This window comes from Budorcas taxicolor, chromosome 7 (genome assembly GCF_023091745.1).
Source record: "Budorcas taxicolor isolate Tak-1 chromosome 7, Takin1.1, whole genome shotgun sequence".
Classification (NCBI taxonomy): domain Eukaryota; kingdom Metazoa; phylum Chordata; class Mammalia; order Artiodactyla; family Bovidae; genus Budorcas; species Budorcas taxicolor.
In genome coordinates, this window is record NC_068916.1 from 20,872,853 (window position 1) to 20,892,517 (window position 19,665).

The 19,665-nt window shown below is 55.4% G+C and overlaps 1 protein-coding gene across 1 annotated transcript; it reads right to left on the minus strand.

The window, feature by feature from the left end:
* Nucleotides 1-3,492: 3,492 nt before the first annotated feature.
* Nucleotides 3,493-17,914, minus strand: THOP1 (thimet oligopeptidase 1). Its single transcript, XM_052643218.1, has 13 exons — nt 17,757-17,914; nt 14,864-15,076; nt 12,379-12,527; nt 11,377-11,484; nt 10,870-10,972; nt 8,705-8,865; nt 7,977-8,112; nt 7,423-7,789; nt 7,122-7,323; nt 5,175-5,361; nt 4,913-5,041; nt 4,131-4,267; nt 3,493-3,981 (listed from the first exon to the last, which is right to left on the minus strand). Exons 1-13 carry the CDS (start codon nt 17,770-17,772, stop codon nt 3,826-3,828), a joined length of 2,064 nt encoding a protein of 687 aa, XP_052499178.1. The 5' UTR covers nt 17,773-17,914; the 3' UTR covers nt 3,493-3,825.
* Between the last annotated feature and the right edge of the window lie 1,751 nt (nt 17,915-19,665).

The window sequence follows — 19,665 nt, forward strand, 5'->3', positions numbered from 1 at the left end:
TGCTTAGTTCAAAATAATAGGGACTTCCTTGGTAGGCCAGTGGGTGAGAGTTCGTCTTCCAATGCAGGGAATGAAGGTTCAATTCCCGGTTGGGGAACTAAAAGCCCACATGCCACGGGGCAACTAAGCCCGTATGCTGCAACAAAAAGATCCTGCATGCTGCCATAAGACCTCGTGCAGCCAAATAAATGTTAAAAAATATATATCATTCTAAATACAAAGATTAAGAGCCACTATCATTATCCCTGTAACCCATAGATACTTCACTTGCTGCTAATAAGGCATGTTTATTGACAAAACTTCTTTTTCTGATTCCCCACTCTGTGTGCAGCTAGAGCTGAGGTTCTAGGTTCATGAAGACCCCTCAGTTAGGGAAACTCGTCTGCTGTTTCAACTACATCAGTTGTCCACGTAGGGAGATTTCCAATCAAACAGGTGGGCACCTGCAGATACACTGTCTCCAACCACCCCAAACCTTCCCCAACCATCCAATAAAATGTCTTGGACTTGCAGTGCCATATTCCTTTACTCTTATACTGATTGTTCTTTTATTCGCTCAGTAAAAAGACATCCTGCCAACCCATCATTATAATCATTAGGATCTTTTTGTTTGGAATGTTCTCACCACTGCCTAGCTAACCCTACCTAATCCCTAATGAGGAATTTCCTATTTCTGCAATGTCATGGAACATGAATGCAATCAGCTTGACTTAAGAAGCCAAAACTCTCAGACAGGAACGGTACACAGGAAGCGCAGCAATGAACTGGGAGCTGTCCAAGTGCTGAAACATGATACAGAATGAGACAGGGTGCCTATTAAAAACTGTTTTGCAGGCGTGCTTTCTAAATCGCTGGTCATGTCCGACTCTTGTGACCCCATGGACTGTAGCCCACAGGCTCCTCTGTCCAGGGGATTCTCCAGGCAAGAATGCTGGAGTAGGTCGCCATGCCCTCCTTCAGAGGATCTTCCCGACTCAGGAATCGAACCCATCTCGTATCTCCTGCATAGGCAGGCGGGTTCTTCACCACTAGTGCCACCAGGAAAGCCCAATAATTGTTTTACCCTGTAGTAAAATACATCTGGGCTTTCCTGGTGGCTCAGTGGTAAAGAATCCGCCTGCGAAGCAGGAGACTTGGGTTCGACCCCTGAGTTGGGAAGATCCCCTGGGGGAGGAAACGGCAACCCATTCCAGTATTCTTGCCTGGGAAATCCAACGGACAGAGGACCCTGGTGGGCTACAGTTTGTGGGGTCACCAAAGAGTTGGACATGACTTAGGGACTAAATAACAACAAAATGTATCTATGTTCTAAATGGATATTGAGTCCATCAGAAAACTGTTAGGGAGACTTCCCTGGTGGTTCAGTGGTTAAGACTCTGCTTCCAATGCACGGTGCACAGGTCGATCCCTGGTCAGGGAACTACGATCCTGCATGCCACATGGTACAGCCAAAAAGAATTATATATATACAATTATATATAGATATATAATTGAATACATTGAATTTTTAAATCAAAGTTACGTGCAGAGATTCACTGAAGGAGATCCAATGCCCTCTGCCTACGAAATGTATCATTTTGGTAATGACCATGTCAATTGTCTTTTTCATTCTTTACCTTTCACTCAGCAGATATACAAGGTTTGGAGCAGCTTTTATCAAACCTGACTTCTGACCCTCTTTGGATGCATAACTCTGGGTCAGTTTCTTTAGATGATCAACAAAATGTTCAAAAGTGCTTGGTTGTACTTTCCAGCTATGAGTAACAAAATAACCAACTCAAACTACCCTTTTAAGGAGGAAATTCATCTCCCTTAACAGGACATGGAGAGACATTGGAGTAGGGGCATGAAGGGAGGGACGGTGTTGCGGGGGGGGGGGGGGGGGGAATGGAGACAGAAGCAGGTGGAAAGGCCCTGGGGTATCTCCAAGCCCTTCCCTCTTCACTTTCCTGCTGGGGTCAGACAGCCTCTGCAGCCACAACTGACAGCTGAGGAGCCTGGAGGAAGGCATGGCAACCACTCCAGTATTCTTGCCTGAAAAATTTCCACAGATAAAGGAGCCTGGTGGGCTACAGTCCATGGGGTCAGTCAGATGTGACTGAGCGCCTGAGCACACTCAAACCTGAATCCCAGGAAGGTGGCACCCAAGGCTACTCATCCCCTTACCCCCTGCCTGTCCAGGCCTTGAGCTAACCTTGTTTGCTGCTCATACTCTCCAAGTTCCAAGTCTGAGGAGAAAACAGAATTTCTTTCCCCAAACTGCTTCAACAAAAATCATGGGCCTGACAGCACCAGCCTCAACTGGACTACCTGTCAATGTCTGGGCTGAACCCTGTGGCTGGGGAGATGACCCACATGACCTGCTTTAACCTGGGGCCCCCGACTCCCTCTGGCATGGAGGGGTCCCCAAGAGTGGGGACATTCACCATGACAATGAATTAGCAGACATGTGATATACTTTTAACATACACACCCTTCCAAATGTGGTGTTGATTCTGAGACTCAACAGAGGCCAGGAGCCTGGGCAGTCTTGGGCAGGTGCTGCCCTGCGTCCCCCCAGACCAGAACCACCTCTCCTCCCCATATCTCTGCCATAGCCCTGAGCCAAGCAGGCAGGGACCTGGGTAGGTCCTTGGAGGCCCCTACGAGGCGGAGCGTTCTGCCAGGCCCAGCCTCAGCTGTGCCACATCTCAGGTGAGATCTCTGAGACGTGGTCACGGACGCATTCTGGCTTGCAGGTGACAAATGTCTGCCCAAGCTGACTTAAGCAGGAGAGGGGATCCAGCGGCTCCAAGTGCCAAGTGTGGGTCGGCGATGGGGTCCTAGGGAGGCCTGCCCTCATGGTGTGGGCTCCTTTGTGCTGAGTGGCCTAAGGACAGCTCTGTCTGCCTGACAGCTCATACTCTCCAAGTTCCAAGTCTGGGGAGAAAACAATTTCTTTCCCCAAACTGCTTCAACAAAAATCATGGGCCTGACAGCACCAGCCTCAACTGGACTACCTGTCAATGTCTGGGCTGAACCCTGTGGCTGGGGAGATGACCCACATGACCTGCTTTAACCTGGGGCCCCTGACTCCCTCGGGCATGGAGGGGTCCCCAAGAGTGGGGACACCCACGGGCAGTTCAGGATGTGTGGATGAGAGCGGTGCACTGGCCAGTGGCCACCTGTGCTCAGCCCAGCTGAGGTAGGTCTCCCAGGAGGCCCCACTCACCTGATAACCTAACCCTGAGGCTTGAACCCAGAGCTCCACTACCCAGCCCAGGCCAGACCCACTCCCTGTGTTGCCCGTCTATACTGGATCAGGGACTTCCCTGGCAGTCCAGAGGTTAACACTCTGCTTCAAACACAGGGGGCATGTGTTCAATCCCTGGTTGGGGAACTAGGATCCCGCATGTCATAAGGCGAGGCCAAAAAACTCCAAACAAACAAAAAACAACAAATCAGCCACAGAAATGCTCCTGCAGTGGGAGGGAGGCAAGCAGAGATCAGGACTGGGTCTTTTTTTTTTTTAATGGCTGCATTTCAAAGAATTGTTTTTTAACTAGGGAAACTCCCAGGAAAGGGCTGCATTAGTGCAACAAAGAGGAGTCTTGACTAGACAGGAGACTTTCCAGACACCTCCAGGTGGAGACCTTTCAGCCCACGTGAGCCAATGGGGACACAGGGACTGGGCGGGGGGGCGCGCGCGGGGGGAGGGACACGCAACCCCTCCCGTGCCATGTCCCTGGGCTGGAGTCCCCCACCTGCCCCAACTGGGCACTAAGGCACCTGGGCAGGTAGCACGCGGCCAGGCCCGCCAGGGTGGGGAGCCAGAGCCCTGTGCCATCAGCAGGCTGGCGGCTCACAGCCGTCCACCTGCAGCCCTTTGCTCAGGAGGAAGGCGTCCTGCTTGGGATCACGACCCAGGAAGAGCTTCAACATGACACTGGCGTCCTCGGAGCCACCCGGCCTCAGGATGCAGCTTCTGTAGTCCATGCCGACCTGCCAAGAGGGCGCGGGGCTGGAGGAGGGTCGCACACCCCTCCCTAGCTCTGAGGGGCCCTCGGCATCACCAGGGAGGAAGGACACCCAGTCTGGGGGCGTGGGGGGCAGCAGCCCTCAGGGCCAAGGGGCCCAGGCTGGCCTCTCACCTTGCCACTCAGGACACCCTCCTGCTTGAAGCGCGTGTGGAACATGTCAGCAGAGTATACCTCACTCCATAGGTAGCCATAGTACTGGGCATCATAGCCACCTGCCAGGTGGCCAAAGGTTGCAGGCATGTTGGTCCCTAGGATGGACGCAGAGAGGTTCTGGTCATGGCCCCTGGGCCCCCTCAGGATTTTTCCCGAGAGAAGGGCCTTGAAGCAGCCCTGTCCAAGGCCCAGGCCACAGGAGGGGAACTGGTCTAACACTTCTAGAAAATGGGGGTCTTGTGGGCAACTCACAGAGAAAAATAAGTCTTTGCCTACTTTCTGCTCAGGCTCACAAGGGTTCACCCAGAGCACCTTACAAGGTTGGCTGCTCAGACTCTGATGAGTCAGGGCTCACCGTGGACAGTGGGGAGCACACTGGTTACCGCACTCCCTGAAGGACATCTTAGAGGTCCACAGAGGAGTAAACGTTGTGTATACATCAACATCCGCATGTTCAAACCTCCACTACTCATGCATCCGGGTACAAACCCTTTCCTGACCCCCTGGGCTTCTCACAAAGCATGCGCAGAGCCGCCAGCTCACCATGGCCCCCATGCGCCACAGCTGGAGCAACAGGCCCAAGGACTGTGGTAGGATGAGCCCAGAGGTCAGTGGCTCCTCCTAGGCCTTGGCTGAAGCCTGTCAAACAGTCCCCACTTCATACGTCACTAGATAACCTTCCCCACCTGGGCAGTGGCCACCACCCTGGCCCCTAAGGCGCCCAGCTGGAGCATGGCTACCTGGCGTGGCGGGGACCCCAAGGATCTCCTGGCACAAGCGGGCGTACTCCTTGGCTGGGTCTGCGGCTGTCTGCGTGTGCAAGGCCTGGTCCACCTTGGCCAGGACGATCTGGCGCAGGTTGAAAAGACCTGGGGGGGAGGTGGGGGTGGGGAGATGGGGCGCTGGGTGTGTGTCCGCACCCCTTCCCCCGGGGGGAGGGGAGGAAGGCGGTGGGGTGCTGGGTGTGTGGGGTCTGGGCGGCTCCTTCCTCCCCCATCGCACCTGTATTGGCCTGGCGGGACTTGATGAGCTTGTCCAGCAGCTCCTGGGGGATGGAGCTCCCCGTGCGGTAGTGCTGGGACATCCGGAGCAGAGGCTCTGCCTCCCACACCCAGTTCTCCAGCATCTGTGACGGGGCCTCCACAAAGTCCCGCTCCACATGCGTCCCGCTGAACATGGCAAACTCGGCCTGTGGGGGGCGGGGGGGAACTGTAGGAGGACCCAGACCCTGACCAACCCAGCACGCAGGGAGGCTGCCGTCCAGCAGGCCATAGCACCCCTCCCCACCCACAGAGCCTTAGACGCAGCAGATCTAGGTGGCCGGCAACGGCAGGAGCTCCTTTCTCCTCTTTCCTGCATCTTGACATTCTTTCTGAAGACATAGTACCTGACAGTATGGCTGGAACCCAGGCCTGGCAGACACAGGGCCAGGTGGGCTGAGTGACCTGGCACGTTCTTTCTGGGACCCAGGGAGGCAGTCAGATGCCACTGGCACCTGGGTCACTGGACCCCTGCCTTTGGGTTCCAGCACCAACTGCAACAAGTGTCCTCCTCACAGTTTATTGACTGCCCCATGTGTGCATTCTCACGTGGCTGGGGGTGATTTCTCTGTTCTAGATGGCGCCCCCAGTGTAGGGCTGAAGTGCTATCCAGTGTCTGGGGAGCGAGAAGGCGGTGAGGTGCTCACGGAGATAGTGCAAGTATCAGATGAGCTTTGTCCAGGTAAGGGTCACAGCCCTGCCAGCCAGGGGCTCAGCATGACTGAACTAACAGCTGGTATCAGACCAGCTGTCATTAAATAGAAACAGAGCACATGAAGCTGAGTGAGGATCAGTCCTGAAGTGACTCACGTGACAAAGACTCATGGGAGCCTGGCTCTGCACTGTCTGCAGGGGCAGTGGCTCAGTAACCGCTCCCTCCACATTCACGGCGACTTTATAGCACAGAACTGCCTTAACACTGAGAACAGCTATACTGAGAAAGACATGACGGCTGCGAGAGAGCCATGAGGGTCACTGGCAGAGGAGTGGTCCAGGGACAGAAAGCCATCCCTGAGTGGATCACAAGGAAGCTGCACAAGGGGAGGGGCGTGAAGGGGGCTAAAGGTGGTGGGGGTGAGGGCTCGGAGACCCCCACCCTCACACCATAAGACAATAACACCAAAATGAAGAGCTCAACTACTAAACTAACAGGAAAAAAATTGAGAAGAAACTCTGTGTCTTGAGTTAGAGAAGAATCTGCAAAACGTGCGAGGAAACATTTAACAACTTCAAAGTCAAAAGATTCTGCTCAGAGGTCCCTCCACACCTGGAAGCATCCCTGAGCCATGAAAAGGAGAGAAGCCCTGACACTCACTACCGTGTGGATGGACCCTGAGAACACGACGCTCAGTGAGAGGAGCAGACACAGAAGGACACACAGGGTGTGATGGGACGTTTCCATTGATGGGAAACGTCCAGAGCAGGCAGATCCGCAGACACAGGGAGTGGGTTCCTGGTTGTCAGGGGCTGGCGGGGAGGGGTTTTGGGTAATGACAGCTAAGGTGCATGAGGGACATTTTTGGGGTGATAGAAAATTCCCAGAACAGGGCACTGGGATGGCCACACAGCTTGGTGAGCTGTTCTGAACTGTCCCCTCACGCTCCGAGGCAGCTCGTGTGAGCACAGCTCTCAGGCTGAGGGCTGACCGCGAGAGGGCCAAGTGCAAGCACATCTGTTGCCAGGTCCTGGGGATGCACGCTCATCTGGGAGGCCCGATGAGGAAAGTCCCTGGGACTTAACACGTAGGGAATCGGCTCTGCTTATGCCTTTACCCAGGGCTCCCAGCTTCCGGAGCCACAAGGACATCCCTTGCTGTTGTTCACACATCCAGTGCATGGGGTTCAGGGATGGAAGCTGGTATCAACCTGCCTATAGACTACCACGCCCTGCCCTCCCCCCCCCCACCCACCTGGGAGCAGAGCTGGTGCATCACGTGGCCGAACTCGTGGAAGTAGGTCTCCACCTCATCGTGCTGCAGCAGGGAGGGCGCATCGGGTGTGGGCTTGGTGAAGTTGGCCACCATGGCAGCGATGGCGATCTGGCGGCTCCCATCCTTCCGTAGGCAGCCTGGCTGCAGGCCAAAGCAGGCCGCATGCCCATACTTGCCTTCCCTGGGTGGGGACCGGGGACGTGGGGTCAGTCTTGACCGCTGGGGGTGGGTGGAGAGGGTGCCCAGCCCAGCCTGGCTGACGGGTCCCCCATACACACACCGGGGGTAGAGGTCCAGGTAGAACTTGCCGATGAGCTTGCCCGAGGCTGCATCCCGCACGGCATAGAGTGCCACATCCTCATGCCACACGGCGGCGCCCTCCTCCAGCTGGAAGCTGAGGCCCAGGAGCTCCTGGTAGATGCCCAGCAGCCCGCGGGTCACCACCTGCATGGGAAAGTACTCCTTGAGCAGATTCTGGTCCACACAGTAACGCGTCTCCTCCACCTGGTTCATGTAGTAGCGCATGTCCCAGGCGTTGATGCGCCCATCGAAGGCCAGGCCGCGCTGCTCGCACTCCGCCCTCTTCAGCTCCAGGATCACAGCCCGCTCCTGCTCCCCAAGTGGCTTCAGCTTCTGCGCCAGCTCATCTGTGGGTGATAGGGGTTGTGTGAGGCTCAGCTACCTTCCTGGGCCAGCCCCAGCCCCCACCACTCATCCCACATGGGACCCCCAAGGGTGGACAAGTGGGGCTCGCAGGCAGCACCTCGTCCAGTTGAGGTGGTCCTCAGCCCTCACACCTCCCCCCAGGCACCTGGGGCGAGGGGGCGGGGTTACCTAGGAAAGTGGCCACCACCTGGCTGGTCTTGGCCATGTTCATCTCTAGCACATAGTCGGCGTGCGTGCTGAACCCCAGCAGACGGGACTTCTGAGCCCGCAGCCTCACCAGTTCCCTGAGAATAGCGCAGTTCTCCTAGAGCCCAGACGGACAGATAGACGGTAGCACTGGAGCCATAGGCCAGGTGTCCGCGGGAGGGCTCTCAGGTTCCTGGCAGCCATGGCTAATGCCCCCACGACCCCCCCGCCCAACCCCCACTGCCTGGATTTCTTTGCACTTGGTCCTGTTGTAACACATAGTCTTTATAACCAATGGGGCCTCCCTGGGCTCAGGGCTCTGCCAGCACCTGAGGGCTTCACTCAGCCTCCCCAGCTTGTGGGACAGACACAGAGCGACATCGACCGGGTTCATTTACAAGGAGAAATAGGCCTGTTCACAACAGAACAGGAAACCTAACTATACCCGGAGGCTGTCAGCGAATGTCCAGAAGATGAGGGGCTGGGAGCTGGTGGCCAGCAGTGCCGTCTCCACAGCACCAAGGTCCTAACCCAGGACTGCCCCAGTCAAGTTCATGGCCAGGAGAAGGAAGTGCCAACCCCTCCCATCCAGGCCAGCCCTGGGCCTGGCAGACTCAACAGCTCTTGGGGCTGAGCCAGACCCAGGGGCGCTGAGAGGGCAGGCTGAGATTGGGCCCCGCTGGGCACTGCGCAGTGGCGTGGCTCCTTGCCTCCTTGCACCGGCAGTTGAAGGCCTCCTCCACTTTCCTCCGGGTCTCAGGCACATGGCATTTCTTCAGGAGGGGAAAGTAGTGCGGGTACTTGAGTGTGACCTTCAGTTTCTCATCCTCGGTCTTCTCCAGTGAATTTAGAAAGTCTTCAGGGAGCCCTCCTGTGGGGGCCAAATTGGGGGCTCTGAGGGGACTGGCAGGCCGCCCAGCTGAGGTGGGAGGGGTGGAAGCCCCCGCGGATGGGAGGTGAGGAATGAGATGGCAGGCTGGGCTTCCCCGTGCCCTCTGCATGCGTCTGCAACCCGGAGGAGCAATGTTGAGGCTCTCCCACCTCAGAGGTCTGCTCCCTCAGGATGCCCTCAGGGAGGGGGAGGCTGAGTTGTGTCCTGTCACCCCAGGTCGGCCTGCACCCCAGAACAGGTGCCACCCTGGGACAGCGTGGACTGCCACCTCCTCCCATGTCCTTCCTGGGTGAGAGGTCACAGCAGGAGGTGGAACCTGCCAGGTGGGTTTCCCAGCTCCGGGTGACTGAGGGACCCGGGAGCAACAGCTCCCCGGCAGCCAGACCTCGGTTCCAGCCACCCTGCTGGGGCCAGGCCAGGGAGAGGACACAGCGAGCCCAGCTCAGTCCATATCCAACAAGAGGTGCTTCAAGAACTACAGGGACGCATCCATTCGAAGGGGCCAAACTGGGACAATGAGCATCTAAAAGTGAGGACAGCAAGGACACCCCCAGTGGACAGACCAGGGCCTGGAAGCCCGTGGATGCGAGGACATGGCCGGGGCTGTGGGGGGCTAGTTCTGACACGCGGGAGGACACCCACTAAGACGGGGACAGGACACGAGCCGCTGACTGTGAGGAGCTAGAGCCATCAGGATTCTTGGGAGAAATGACTGATCATGAGGGGAAAACAGCCGACACTACAGAGGCAATGCTGGGTGGAAGTCAGTTTAGCCCCAGGATGGGGACTTAGAAAAAGAATACAGGGTTTTATACATGTATACACGACTCTCTCTAGAGGCTGGGGTGGGGAAGAAAACAGAGACACAGTGCACTACCTACGTTCCTGTAAAGTGACTCTCCAAAGCCTTTCGCAACCCGGAGAAATGACCCGGCACAGCGCCTGCTCAGCTGGGACTGAAACGCTGCCAGGCGGCCACACATGTCCAGCTGCCATCCCAGCCCCGTGAGACCAGTCACCGGGGCTCTGAGTGGCTGTTCCATGCGCTGGGGGTTCACATTCCTGCCCAGGAGGCCAGGCCGAACTAGCCGGGCCCTGAGCTGGATGGTGAGCAGAAAAGCAGCCCCATAGCACAGTGGACTCCAGAGGCCTGGCATGGCCCTTTGGCCTGAGAACCTTTGGAGCCACATGGGCCTTGCTTCCTGGGACACAACAGTGGGGACAAAAAGTCAGAGTGGCAGAGGTCAGCGTGATGGACCTGAAGCTCCTGCTCAGGACACAGCACATCTGTGTCCCGGAGTCCCTACTGACCAGAGGCCCAGGCAGTATCACAGCGTATGTGACAGCACCATCGGACCCTTGGGCAGGGCTCACAGGCCATTGCCCACCTGCCTGGATTTTGCAAAATTGTCAGTGTGGGTAAAACGGAAGCAAATCTGTCAACAGGGAAGGCATCTGGAGAGGTCAGAATGGAAAGTGAGGCTTAACTTGAGCTGATTGGGGCCAGAAATGTAAAGCCAGTCATCAGGATGGGTAGGGACCTCATCCCGAGAGGGCCTGCACCTGGGGGCACAGGAGGCACCATCCCTGGTGATGGGTCTGGAGGCCCCAGCACAGGAACCGCACACACACAGGGAGGCCAGGCCCAGGGCACACATGGGGTCTCCCTGGTACTATTCTCGCCACTTTCCCACAGGCAACAAGTTTTCAAAATAAGGCATTTAGGGAAGAAGACAGAAGCTGAGAAAACCTCCCCCAGGCCTTCAAGCCCCCATACACAGCCAGACTAGGAGGACACCATGAGGTTAAAGGATCATACCTCACAGAACAGGGTAGGGCAGAATCTTAGCAGACAGACCCCGGCCCTCCCCAAGGAAGGATCCAGGACCTCGGGCTCCAAACTCCCAGAGTGCCCGCGGTGAAGAAGGCCCTCCCAGGGAATGCTCCCCTCCCTTGCCCACCACCCTGTGCACCTGCACGCACCCAGCTCCTCGCGTGTGAACGGCAGGAAGGTCGTGTCCTCGTTCAGGTTCTTGTTGAAGTCGATGCACAGGAGACTCAGCTTCTTCTTGATGCTCTTGATTTTCTGATGGAAGAAGACTGTTGTGAGAGTCCAAGGGAATGGAAAGAGTGGGGGTTCTAGATTTGGGGTCCCCCAGGGGTTGTGCTGAGCTCAGATATCTGAAGCCTAGACCCTTGTCCCCTGTTCTTGCTTCCCAGTGATCAGTGAAGGACCTGGAAGCAGGGGTGCCCCATAGAGACCACCACTCTCAGCCCTGGGGAATCTAAGCTTTAGCCATCTTAAGGGACCTAAACTATTCATTCAGAGTCCCTCTAGTTTTCAGAAACAGAAACTGACCAGCCTGGGTTCAGGTACAAGGAGGAGGGGAGCTGAGGAAAGAGCCGGCTCCCCTGGGCCCTGGGCCCTGAGACAGGGTCGGGGCTGGGCCTGGGCATGGGGACGAGGGCCATCACAGGCTAGGCTCTCACCTCCTGTGTCTCCTCTGGCAGGTGTAGCCCGTTCCTCCGGCCCAGTTTGATTAGTCGCTCCAGGTACCTTGATGCCTCGGGTCTCAGCGAGTCCTTCTGGACCTTCTCCTGGAACAAGAATACCAGAGACAGTGCCAAATGCCTGTAAGGCCGTGGAGAAGCAGGACGTCATCACTGGAAGGAATGTAGGATGGTGCGGTCGCGCTGGAAGGGGGTTTACAGGTTTCCTGAAAAGAGAAACTTCCTAACAAAGCAGCTATCACAGGACTCAGCACTGCAGGCCTGAGCACTGACCCAGGGAACCAGATTGAAGTCCACATAGGACCTTGCGTGACTGGGGACAGCCCCCAACCAAAGCTGCTGGGGGCCCCTCCAGGGCAATGGGTGATGGGGCAGCTGTGTCAATGTTAGGACCCTGCTGTGACACTGACCTGTCACAAAATATGACTTCAGGGACAACCGGGCAAAGCTCAACTGGGACCTCTTTGAATAATTTCTTACAACTACATGTGAACCTACAATGGTCTCAATAAACACTTCAGTTAAACACTGCCTGTGCTTTCTGAGGCCCCTGCTCCCAAGTCTGCACAAAATACCCCAGGGCCTTCCTGGTCCCAAGGCAGACATGTCTGGCAGGTTCTAAGAACCACCCCACCAGCCACGCGAGGAGCACCTGCAGTCCCCTGACGTGGGCAGCAGTGCTCGGCCGGCACCGCCAGGGAGGCAGGAAATGCACACACCTGTCACTGGTCCCTTCACCTCACGTGGGAGATGGGACATCCCCTTGAGGTGACCCCAGCAAGGTCAGGGATGTGAGATGACATGTGCGTGTGGGAAGGCCTTGCACGCCTCTCCTCCCTCCCGCTTGTCTCTGTCACGTCTCTAATGCTGTTGTGGTGAAACGGCCCCACTGCCCCCTGCAGGGCTCTGTCCACCTCATGAAGCCAGGGGGCGGGGCCTCCCGATCCAGGAGGTCCACACTCTGGCCTGGCCCTCGCTCACCTGCAGCCAGACAATCCTCTGGTACACGTCCTGCCTCATGCTCATTTCCACATCAAACTCCGACAGCTTCTTGTCTGCCTCTGTGCTGGCTGTGCGGATGTCCTTGGAGGGAGAGACGTGCTGGGGGAAGTCAAGGATGTTCCTCTGAACTGAAACGGGGAGACAGTATAGGTGAGAGAATGGCCCTGCAGGGAAATGGGCAGGTGAAGCCCTGGGCGAGAGACAAGCGTGGTTAATCGTCCTCAGGAACTCATGGTCCAGATGGGACGGCACTCAGCTCTGGACACCTCAAGCCGAGGACAGAAACAGGGAGCAGGATGAGACCAGGAGAGGCTGAAGGGACTCAGCGCCAGAAAGGGCCCCGGAGGCCCATGGCCATGCTGCAGAGCACCAACAATTTTATACTTCAAGGCGCACCATGTGTGTGAGATAGAGGGGGTGTGGCGACTGTGAGAACACACGCTTCCGCTGCGTCACCATGTGACCCACAGCCCCTCTCCCAGGTAGACACCTGAGAGGAGCAGAACACTGTCCACCCAAAAAACTGTCCAATCATAGCAGTGTGATCCATAGTGACCAACAGTGGACACAACCCAGATATCTGTCAGCAGACGACTGGATGTGCCTCTGCACACGGGAGCGTCACTCAGACATGAAAAGGAGAGAAGCCCTGGCACTCGCTACCACAGGGACAGACCCTGAGAACACGATGCTCAGTAAGGGAAGCAGACACAGAAGGAGACACGAGGTGTGATTCCACTGATGGGAAATGTCCAGAACAGGCAGGTCCACAGACACAGAGAGTGGGTTCACACTGTCAGGAAGTGACTGCTAATGGAGAGGGGGGACCTCTTTGAGGTGATGGAAGGTTCTAGAATTAGATACTGGTGATGGCTGTATACGCTAAATACACCAAAAACCAATGAAATCTAGGCTTCATGTGGGCAGATTACATGGTATGTGAAATGTATCTCAACAGTTCTTTTATACCACCGAGTGGTATACAGTAACTTAGTTGCCCAACCAGGGATTGAACCTGCGCTCCCAGCAGTGAAGCGTGGAGTCCTAACGATCAGACCATCACGGAAGCCCCCTTCAACAGAGCAGTTTTTTCAATAGTGTGTACTTTGCAGGGGGGAGAGGGGCCTGAAGTACCATCACGGTTTGGTGACTTCCACGGCCCCAGCCCACTGAGAATATCCCAGGGCTGGTGGGTCAGCTGCACAGTAGACCCTCCAGAGGTGGTGACCTGCTCAGCTGACTGGACCAAACACGAGGGTCTGAGGGCGCCCTGACACCAGCTGCCCGATAGCGAGCCATGAAAAGGACAGAGGCGGCCTCTGTGCATGTGGGATTTGAACGCTGTGACGGCACTGAGCTGACAACAGAACAGCAGAGTGCGGGATTAGCCCAGGCGGCTGGTTGGGCCAAGGGGGTGCGAGAAGGGGAACCAGGCAGGGCTCAGCCTGTACTCAGACAGCCCAACACCCAGCAAAGCAGGGGGAGGGGCTTCCCAGGTGGTCCAGTGGCTAAGACTCCAAACTCCCAATGCAGGGGGCACAGGTTCAATCCCTGGTCTAGGAACTAGATCCCACGTGCTGCACGGCACAGCCAAAAAAGAAAAAAAAGAGGTAAAAAAATATTATAATTTGGTCTACTGAGAGGAGATGGAAAGGCCACAGGAGGGGTGGAGGGACTAGATCTTGTCTGGCAGGGTCACACCCAAGGTGGGAATTTGCACCAACCAGCCTCCAGAGCCTCCTGCCGAGATGAGAGGGGAGACTGAGGTCTGCCCCACCCCAGCAGGTGACTGGAGGGCAAAACTGGCCTATGGGCTCTTGATCCACTGCCTGCACCATGGCCCCCACCTCTGAGCCCATGGCATACTGGCCTCCATGGGGTGGCCCCTCTGGAGTCTGAGCATGCAGCCGGGCCTGACACACCCAGCGCCATGCAGCATCAGGGACACGTGAGGATCCTGCAGCCGGAGTTCAGGGATTCTAGATGGTTCTCAGAGAAACAGCTTTCCCAGAGATGCAGAGACAGGGGTTTCCCTGGCTCATTGTTCTCTGCCTCATCAGCCTCTGCGGAGGGGGCTTGGGAGGCAGACTGGGGATCTGTCTGACCACACAAAGCTGTAGGACAGACCCTCATGGGTGAGAGGAGGGAAGGAAAGGAACTCCAGAGTGACGAGAAGGGCGCCCCAGGGCATCAGGTTACTCAGAGCACAAGGAGGTGGCAGGGGGCAGAAAACCAAAGGGGACCAAGTTCAGCCACTCGGAGGAAACAAACAACCCCTGGGGCTCCAGTTTCAAGAATGGCAGGTGAGCTGGTCTGATGACACGGCCCTGGGGGATGGTGCAAGCCAGCCAGGCCTGGCTGCCTCCCGCTGACCAGGGCCCACCAGGGGCCCTTCCCAGCCAGCACCTCTCTCCACTGGGTCCCTGGGAAGGAGGTGGCATTGCCAGGTCTGGGCATGGCTCACCTGTGTAGGACACCTCCACGTCAGCCAGCGCCTTGAGCGTGTTCTCGTAGGACACATCCTGGGGCTCCTGGGCGCCCACGCGGTCATACACGCGCTTGGTCTGCTCGATGAGTTCGGTGGTAAGCTCGGCAATCTGCTGGGCACTCAGGTCCCATCGGAGGTGGTTCACGGCCGAGCACGGCGCTGCCACGTCCAGGGCATCCCCTGTGCAGGCTGGACCCAGGAGACAGACCCCACACCCAGCAAGTCTGTGTCAAGGCCGCAATCAGGGTCAGAGTAATAGGGCTGGGGGAGACTCCAGGGCTGTGTGTGGACACGTGGTACGATTGGACCTCAAGCATAAGGGGATCCTGCCCCCAGGGAACACTGTGGTTGTCACAATCAGGGAGTGATACCACTGCATCACTGGGGTCAGGCATGCTGCTCAACACCCCAAAGTGCCCAGGACAGCCCCCACAGGAAGACTCAGCTCCCAAAGTCATCAGTGCTGAGCATACACCAGCGTTTCACTGAAAGAACACCTGCCTGCAGGGTGGAACCCCGAGTTCCCTGAATGTGACATGTGCACTGTTACTTTTCTAAAAGAGGGGGAAGCCCTGACAATTAAGACTTCCCTAGCCCCCAGCCCTCCCCGCCACCAAGAGTTTTCTGGATGAGAGTCTGGTGTCTACTGACAGCTGTCACTTAAAAATCTTTGGGCAGTGTTCTGTGGTGTACTTGCCTTCACTGGGTTCCAAGACAGTTCTGTCCTCTGCACTCTAGGTTGCCCCATGTCACAGATGGGAACCCTGAGATAGCCTGATCCCATAGCCAGCAAGCGATAGGGATGGTTCAAAGTCAAGCGGCCTACTTCTGCTCCCATGCTGTGAACTAGCAGATGGTGCTCACCCCATCTTTGGGGAAATCTGCACACCCTGTGGTCGGGCCCTGCCCCCTTTTCAGGGCTCCACTCAGGATTAAAGTTCAAATCCTTTATCAGAGTCTACACTTGTGGTTGCCAAACACTGTCACAACTGTTTCTGTCTAGCCCCTGAGCTAAAGGTGATTCTGCTGTGACCAAGAAGTTGTGTGGCCTGCCTGCCAAGTGTAACCACTTGGCCCTACACAGACAGGTTCACTGACCCCTGCTCTACTTGGTCCAGACTCTACTGGGTCCAGCACAGCAGGTCTGGCCAGCTGGTTTGGTCAATTTCTCTGTGCCCGGCCACACAGGCTTTCTTTGAGAAGTTTCCTGAGCCTTCCTACAGTTGTCCCCTCTGCCCAGGACCCTACCATATCAGTCTTCCTTTTCACATCCCTTTCTCAGAGAGGGCCCTGATGGCATTCCTGTAGCATCTGTAGGTTGGCAATGGCTATACCTGTCTCAAGTTACTTGAGTTAATGAATAAAGCCTGGGCTTTCCCTCCAGCTGGGTGCAGGACACCTAACAAGCAAGCAGAAGGGGCTGCTCCAGGAACCTTCTACCATGCTTCATTCCCCCCTTCTGGCAGGCAGGAGTGGTGCAAGGCCACATGGTCCTTAACTCCCTGCTTTTCAAAACATTAGGGTGGGGGTGTCTTTGCAGGAAGCTGCTGGCTCAGGCCTGTGTTTGGTGTCTCTGGGCAGCTTTTTTTTTTTTTTTTAACAGTATTATCAACAACACTTGTGGCTGGATCATTCTCTGTGTGGGGCCATCCTGGGCACTGTGGAATGTTGAGCAGCACCCCTGGTCCCCATCCACTCAATGCCAGGAGTACCCCCAGCCATGATGACCACAGATATTCCCAGACATGAGTCCCACAGGAAGACACAATCACCCCAGCTGAGAAAAAAAAAAGTCCCTTAAATCAACAGAGGTTAGATTTTTCTGGCCAAATGGCTGCTTCAAACTTAGGGAAAATCTTTGCAGGATAATTTGGATTTCAAGAACTGCAGAAGAGGGACTGTGAGTCTGCACTCAAGTTGGCGGTAAAGGAGGGCTCCAGGAGCTCAGGAAAGGTGGGAGACCTGAGTGAACTGCAATTGTCAGGAAAGTCTTTTGGTGGAGCCAGGGTTTGAAAACTTTGAGCAGGCATGTTTGTAAACATTCACTGTCACCTACATGCCAGGTCTCTGATCTAACAATCCTGCACCAAAGAAAGCAGACTACATTCCTGCCTTCCTGTGGCCTGAATAACCGTAATTATGATTATCATCAATACAATTATCATCATCATTGCAATAGGCTGCAGAGAGAACTGGGGCAGGATAGGTCGGGCAAGAAGACATTCGAGGTGGCCCTACTCAACATCCTGGGCGACTTCCTAAAACACGGTTGGTATGCAGGTGACATTGCTCCCCTAAAGGAAAACCCTTCTGTGGTGCCCCATTGTGCTTCACATAAAAGGGACCTGCAGCTGTGCCCTAGCCAAAATGACTTATTGCTCCCCAAACGTCTTACTGGTGTGCTTGCCTCCCTCGCGGTTCCCACCACCTGGGACAGCTGCTTCTCCCCACCAAGTCCAAGCTGAATGAAATGCCACCTCCTCCGAGAAGCCCTCCAGGACAGCCCTCCCTAAAGAAGCACCACCAGCCATGGCACCTGCACTGTCTAAAGCCCCCGCTTGCTTTTTGCCTGTCGAACGTCCGGCTATGGAACTAAGTCTAGAACTCCCTTGGAGTCCACCTCAGGGCAGACCCATCCTCAGGAGAAGTAATGGAGTTTGCTGAATGAGTGGAGCGCTGAAAAACCTGGATCATTCATTCGGCAACCGAGGGGGCGGGGTTCCAAGCTCGCCGACCCCCATCCCCAGCCTGGGCCCAGGTCACTCGAGGGTCACTCGCTCCGTTCTAAGGCCCCAGGGGCGACCCCGGGGGAGGGGCACGGGGCTCCCGGGTCCGACGAGCGGGGCCACAACCAAGAGACAGCCTGTACCTGCAGGAGGCTTCATAGCTGGCGGGTGCGCACTGGCGGCCCCTGCCTCCACCTCGTCCGTGTCCGCGCAGCGGCCAGCAGCCTCCGTCCACTCAGAGATCGAAAACGTACAGACCGAGGCGCCCGCCGCCCGCGCGCTCGCTGAATGCTGGGAGACGCGTGCGCTGGAGGGCAGGGCGCTTGCGCACCCTAGCTCCGCCCAAAACCTGTGGCTGTTCTCCAGATGGCTGACTCACTCTGCGCCTGCGCCGGAACCACCCCCGTCCGTCATTTGCTCTCGGTGGTGAAAGGGTGGAGCTTTCAGGGAGGCGAGGAAGAGGCGTTTCCGTGGAAACTCGCACAGCTGGCGCCTCCCAGCTTTTTCTCTGCGCTCTTTCTGGCAGTAGTTGGCTTGGGCTTCCAGCTCCTGTATTAATTTATATTAGCCTCCTTTCTACATTAGTTGTGTATTTGTCTAGCTTTACAACTTTTCTCCGCTAAGTTAGGTCATCCGTGATCGCTTACCATATCTCAGGCGCTTATCCCATTCCCAGTATCCTGCCCAGCTTCAAGTATCTAATGAATAAAGAAGGTGCGGCACATATATTAGCTGAAACCAGTTGGTCAATAAAATTAAACACACATTTACTTAAAAAACAAAAATGTGTGTTAGCAAGTAAGTGTTATTGAGAAAGCTTCAGAAAACGGATCCAAGACTTCAAACAACAGGTGTTTTGAAACAGTGCAGTTGCCTGTCCTAGGGATCACTGGTTAAAACAAAATCTTGAGGCGGTCCAGAGGTTAGGACTCCACTCTTTCACGTTGGTGATGGACAGGGAGGCCTGGCGTGCTGCGGTTCATGGGGTCGCAAAGAGTTGAACAGGACTGAGCGACTGAACTGAACTTTCACTGAAGGGGGCACAGGTTTGATTCCTTCTCCGTAGGGCCCCAAAGAGTCGGTCACGACTAAGCATGCACGTATGCATAGGAAACGAAGACCAGTGCGCAAAAAAACCCCCAAAATATCAACCTTGAACCACCTGAGTCACCCAGAAAGAAACGAGAATTAAATATGCCCCCAAACCCACCTCCTTTATTTATCCTTCATTTCTGCAAAAGAAATGAAAATACCCTGGGGTGTTAAGTGTGCGTGCGTTTTAAGTAGAATAAAAATGAATTGGGAGAACATTTCTGGCAACTTTAACCCTAATGACGGTCATTTAGTAGGGAATTTCCCATTACCCACCCTCGATTTTTTTCTCTCTTGAGAACGTCAAGTTTAATTCTACGTTAGTCTTCATTTTCGCTGTTTCCTATAGCTGGAGTGCTTTTCTCCTGTTCTTCAAATTTACCTGTGGGAGAGAGACCCTCCCTAATCATCCCAGCCAGTTTACCCCCTAAACACAACACACCACGTTTTCTTCATAGTGCTTGCCATTGAGTAAAATGTGTTCATTTATATACTAGTTTATTAGTTTATAGTGTATCGCAATACAAGGTAATGAGAGCAAACATTTCCCTTTATAGTTGGCGTGCATATTCGTTCACTACTAGGCACCTGCGGTGAACAAAAATCTGTGAATTGTTATACTTTACTCTGATGGACTGAATGAATAACACAATTCACTTGTTGGAGGATGGATGGGTAAAAAAAATAAACAAATAACAGTTGCTCGAATTCAAAGAGCGTCTATGATGCTCCGGGCGCCAGATACCCAAACGCAGCTGCACCACGTGGCCGACTCGGCACCACGTGACGACTCAGCCAACCCACAAGAATCCTCCACCGTCCCATGATGCACCACTCCATTCCCTCTGTAGAGGACAAGTCAGTCCTGATTTCCGGCCTCCATTCGCTCGTAGTGGTTAGTTGCCCTAACGACCAGCTTGTCCCAGCCTCTAAAGTACGTCACTTCCCCTTACGCCAGAC

Excerpts from the sequence above, each read along its gene's own strand:
- THOP1 (XM_052643218.1), bottom strand. Across the intron at positions 11,485-12,378 it reads AGAGGATTGTCTGGCTGCAG|GAGAAGGTCCAGAAGGACTC; the intron begins GTGAGCGAGGGC and ends TTCTTGTTCCAG. Across the intron at positions 5,042-5,174 it reads GTCCCGCCAGGCCAATACAG|GTCTTTTCAACCTGCGCCAG; the intron begins GTGCGATGGGGG and ends CCTCCCCCCCAG.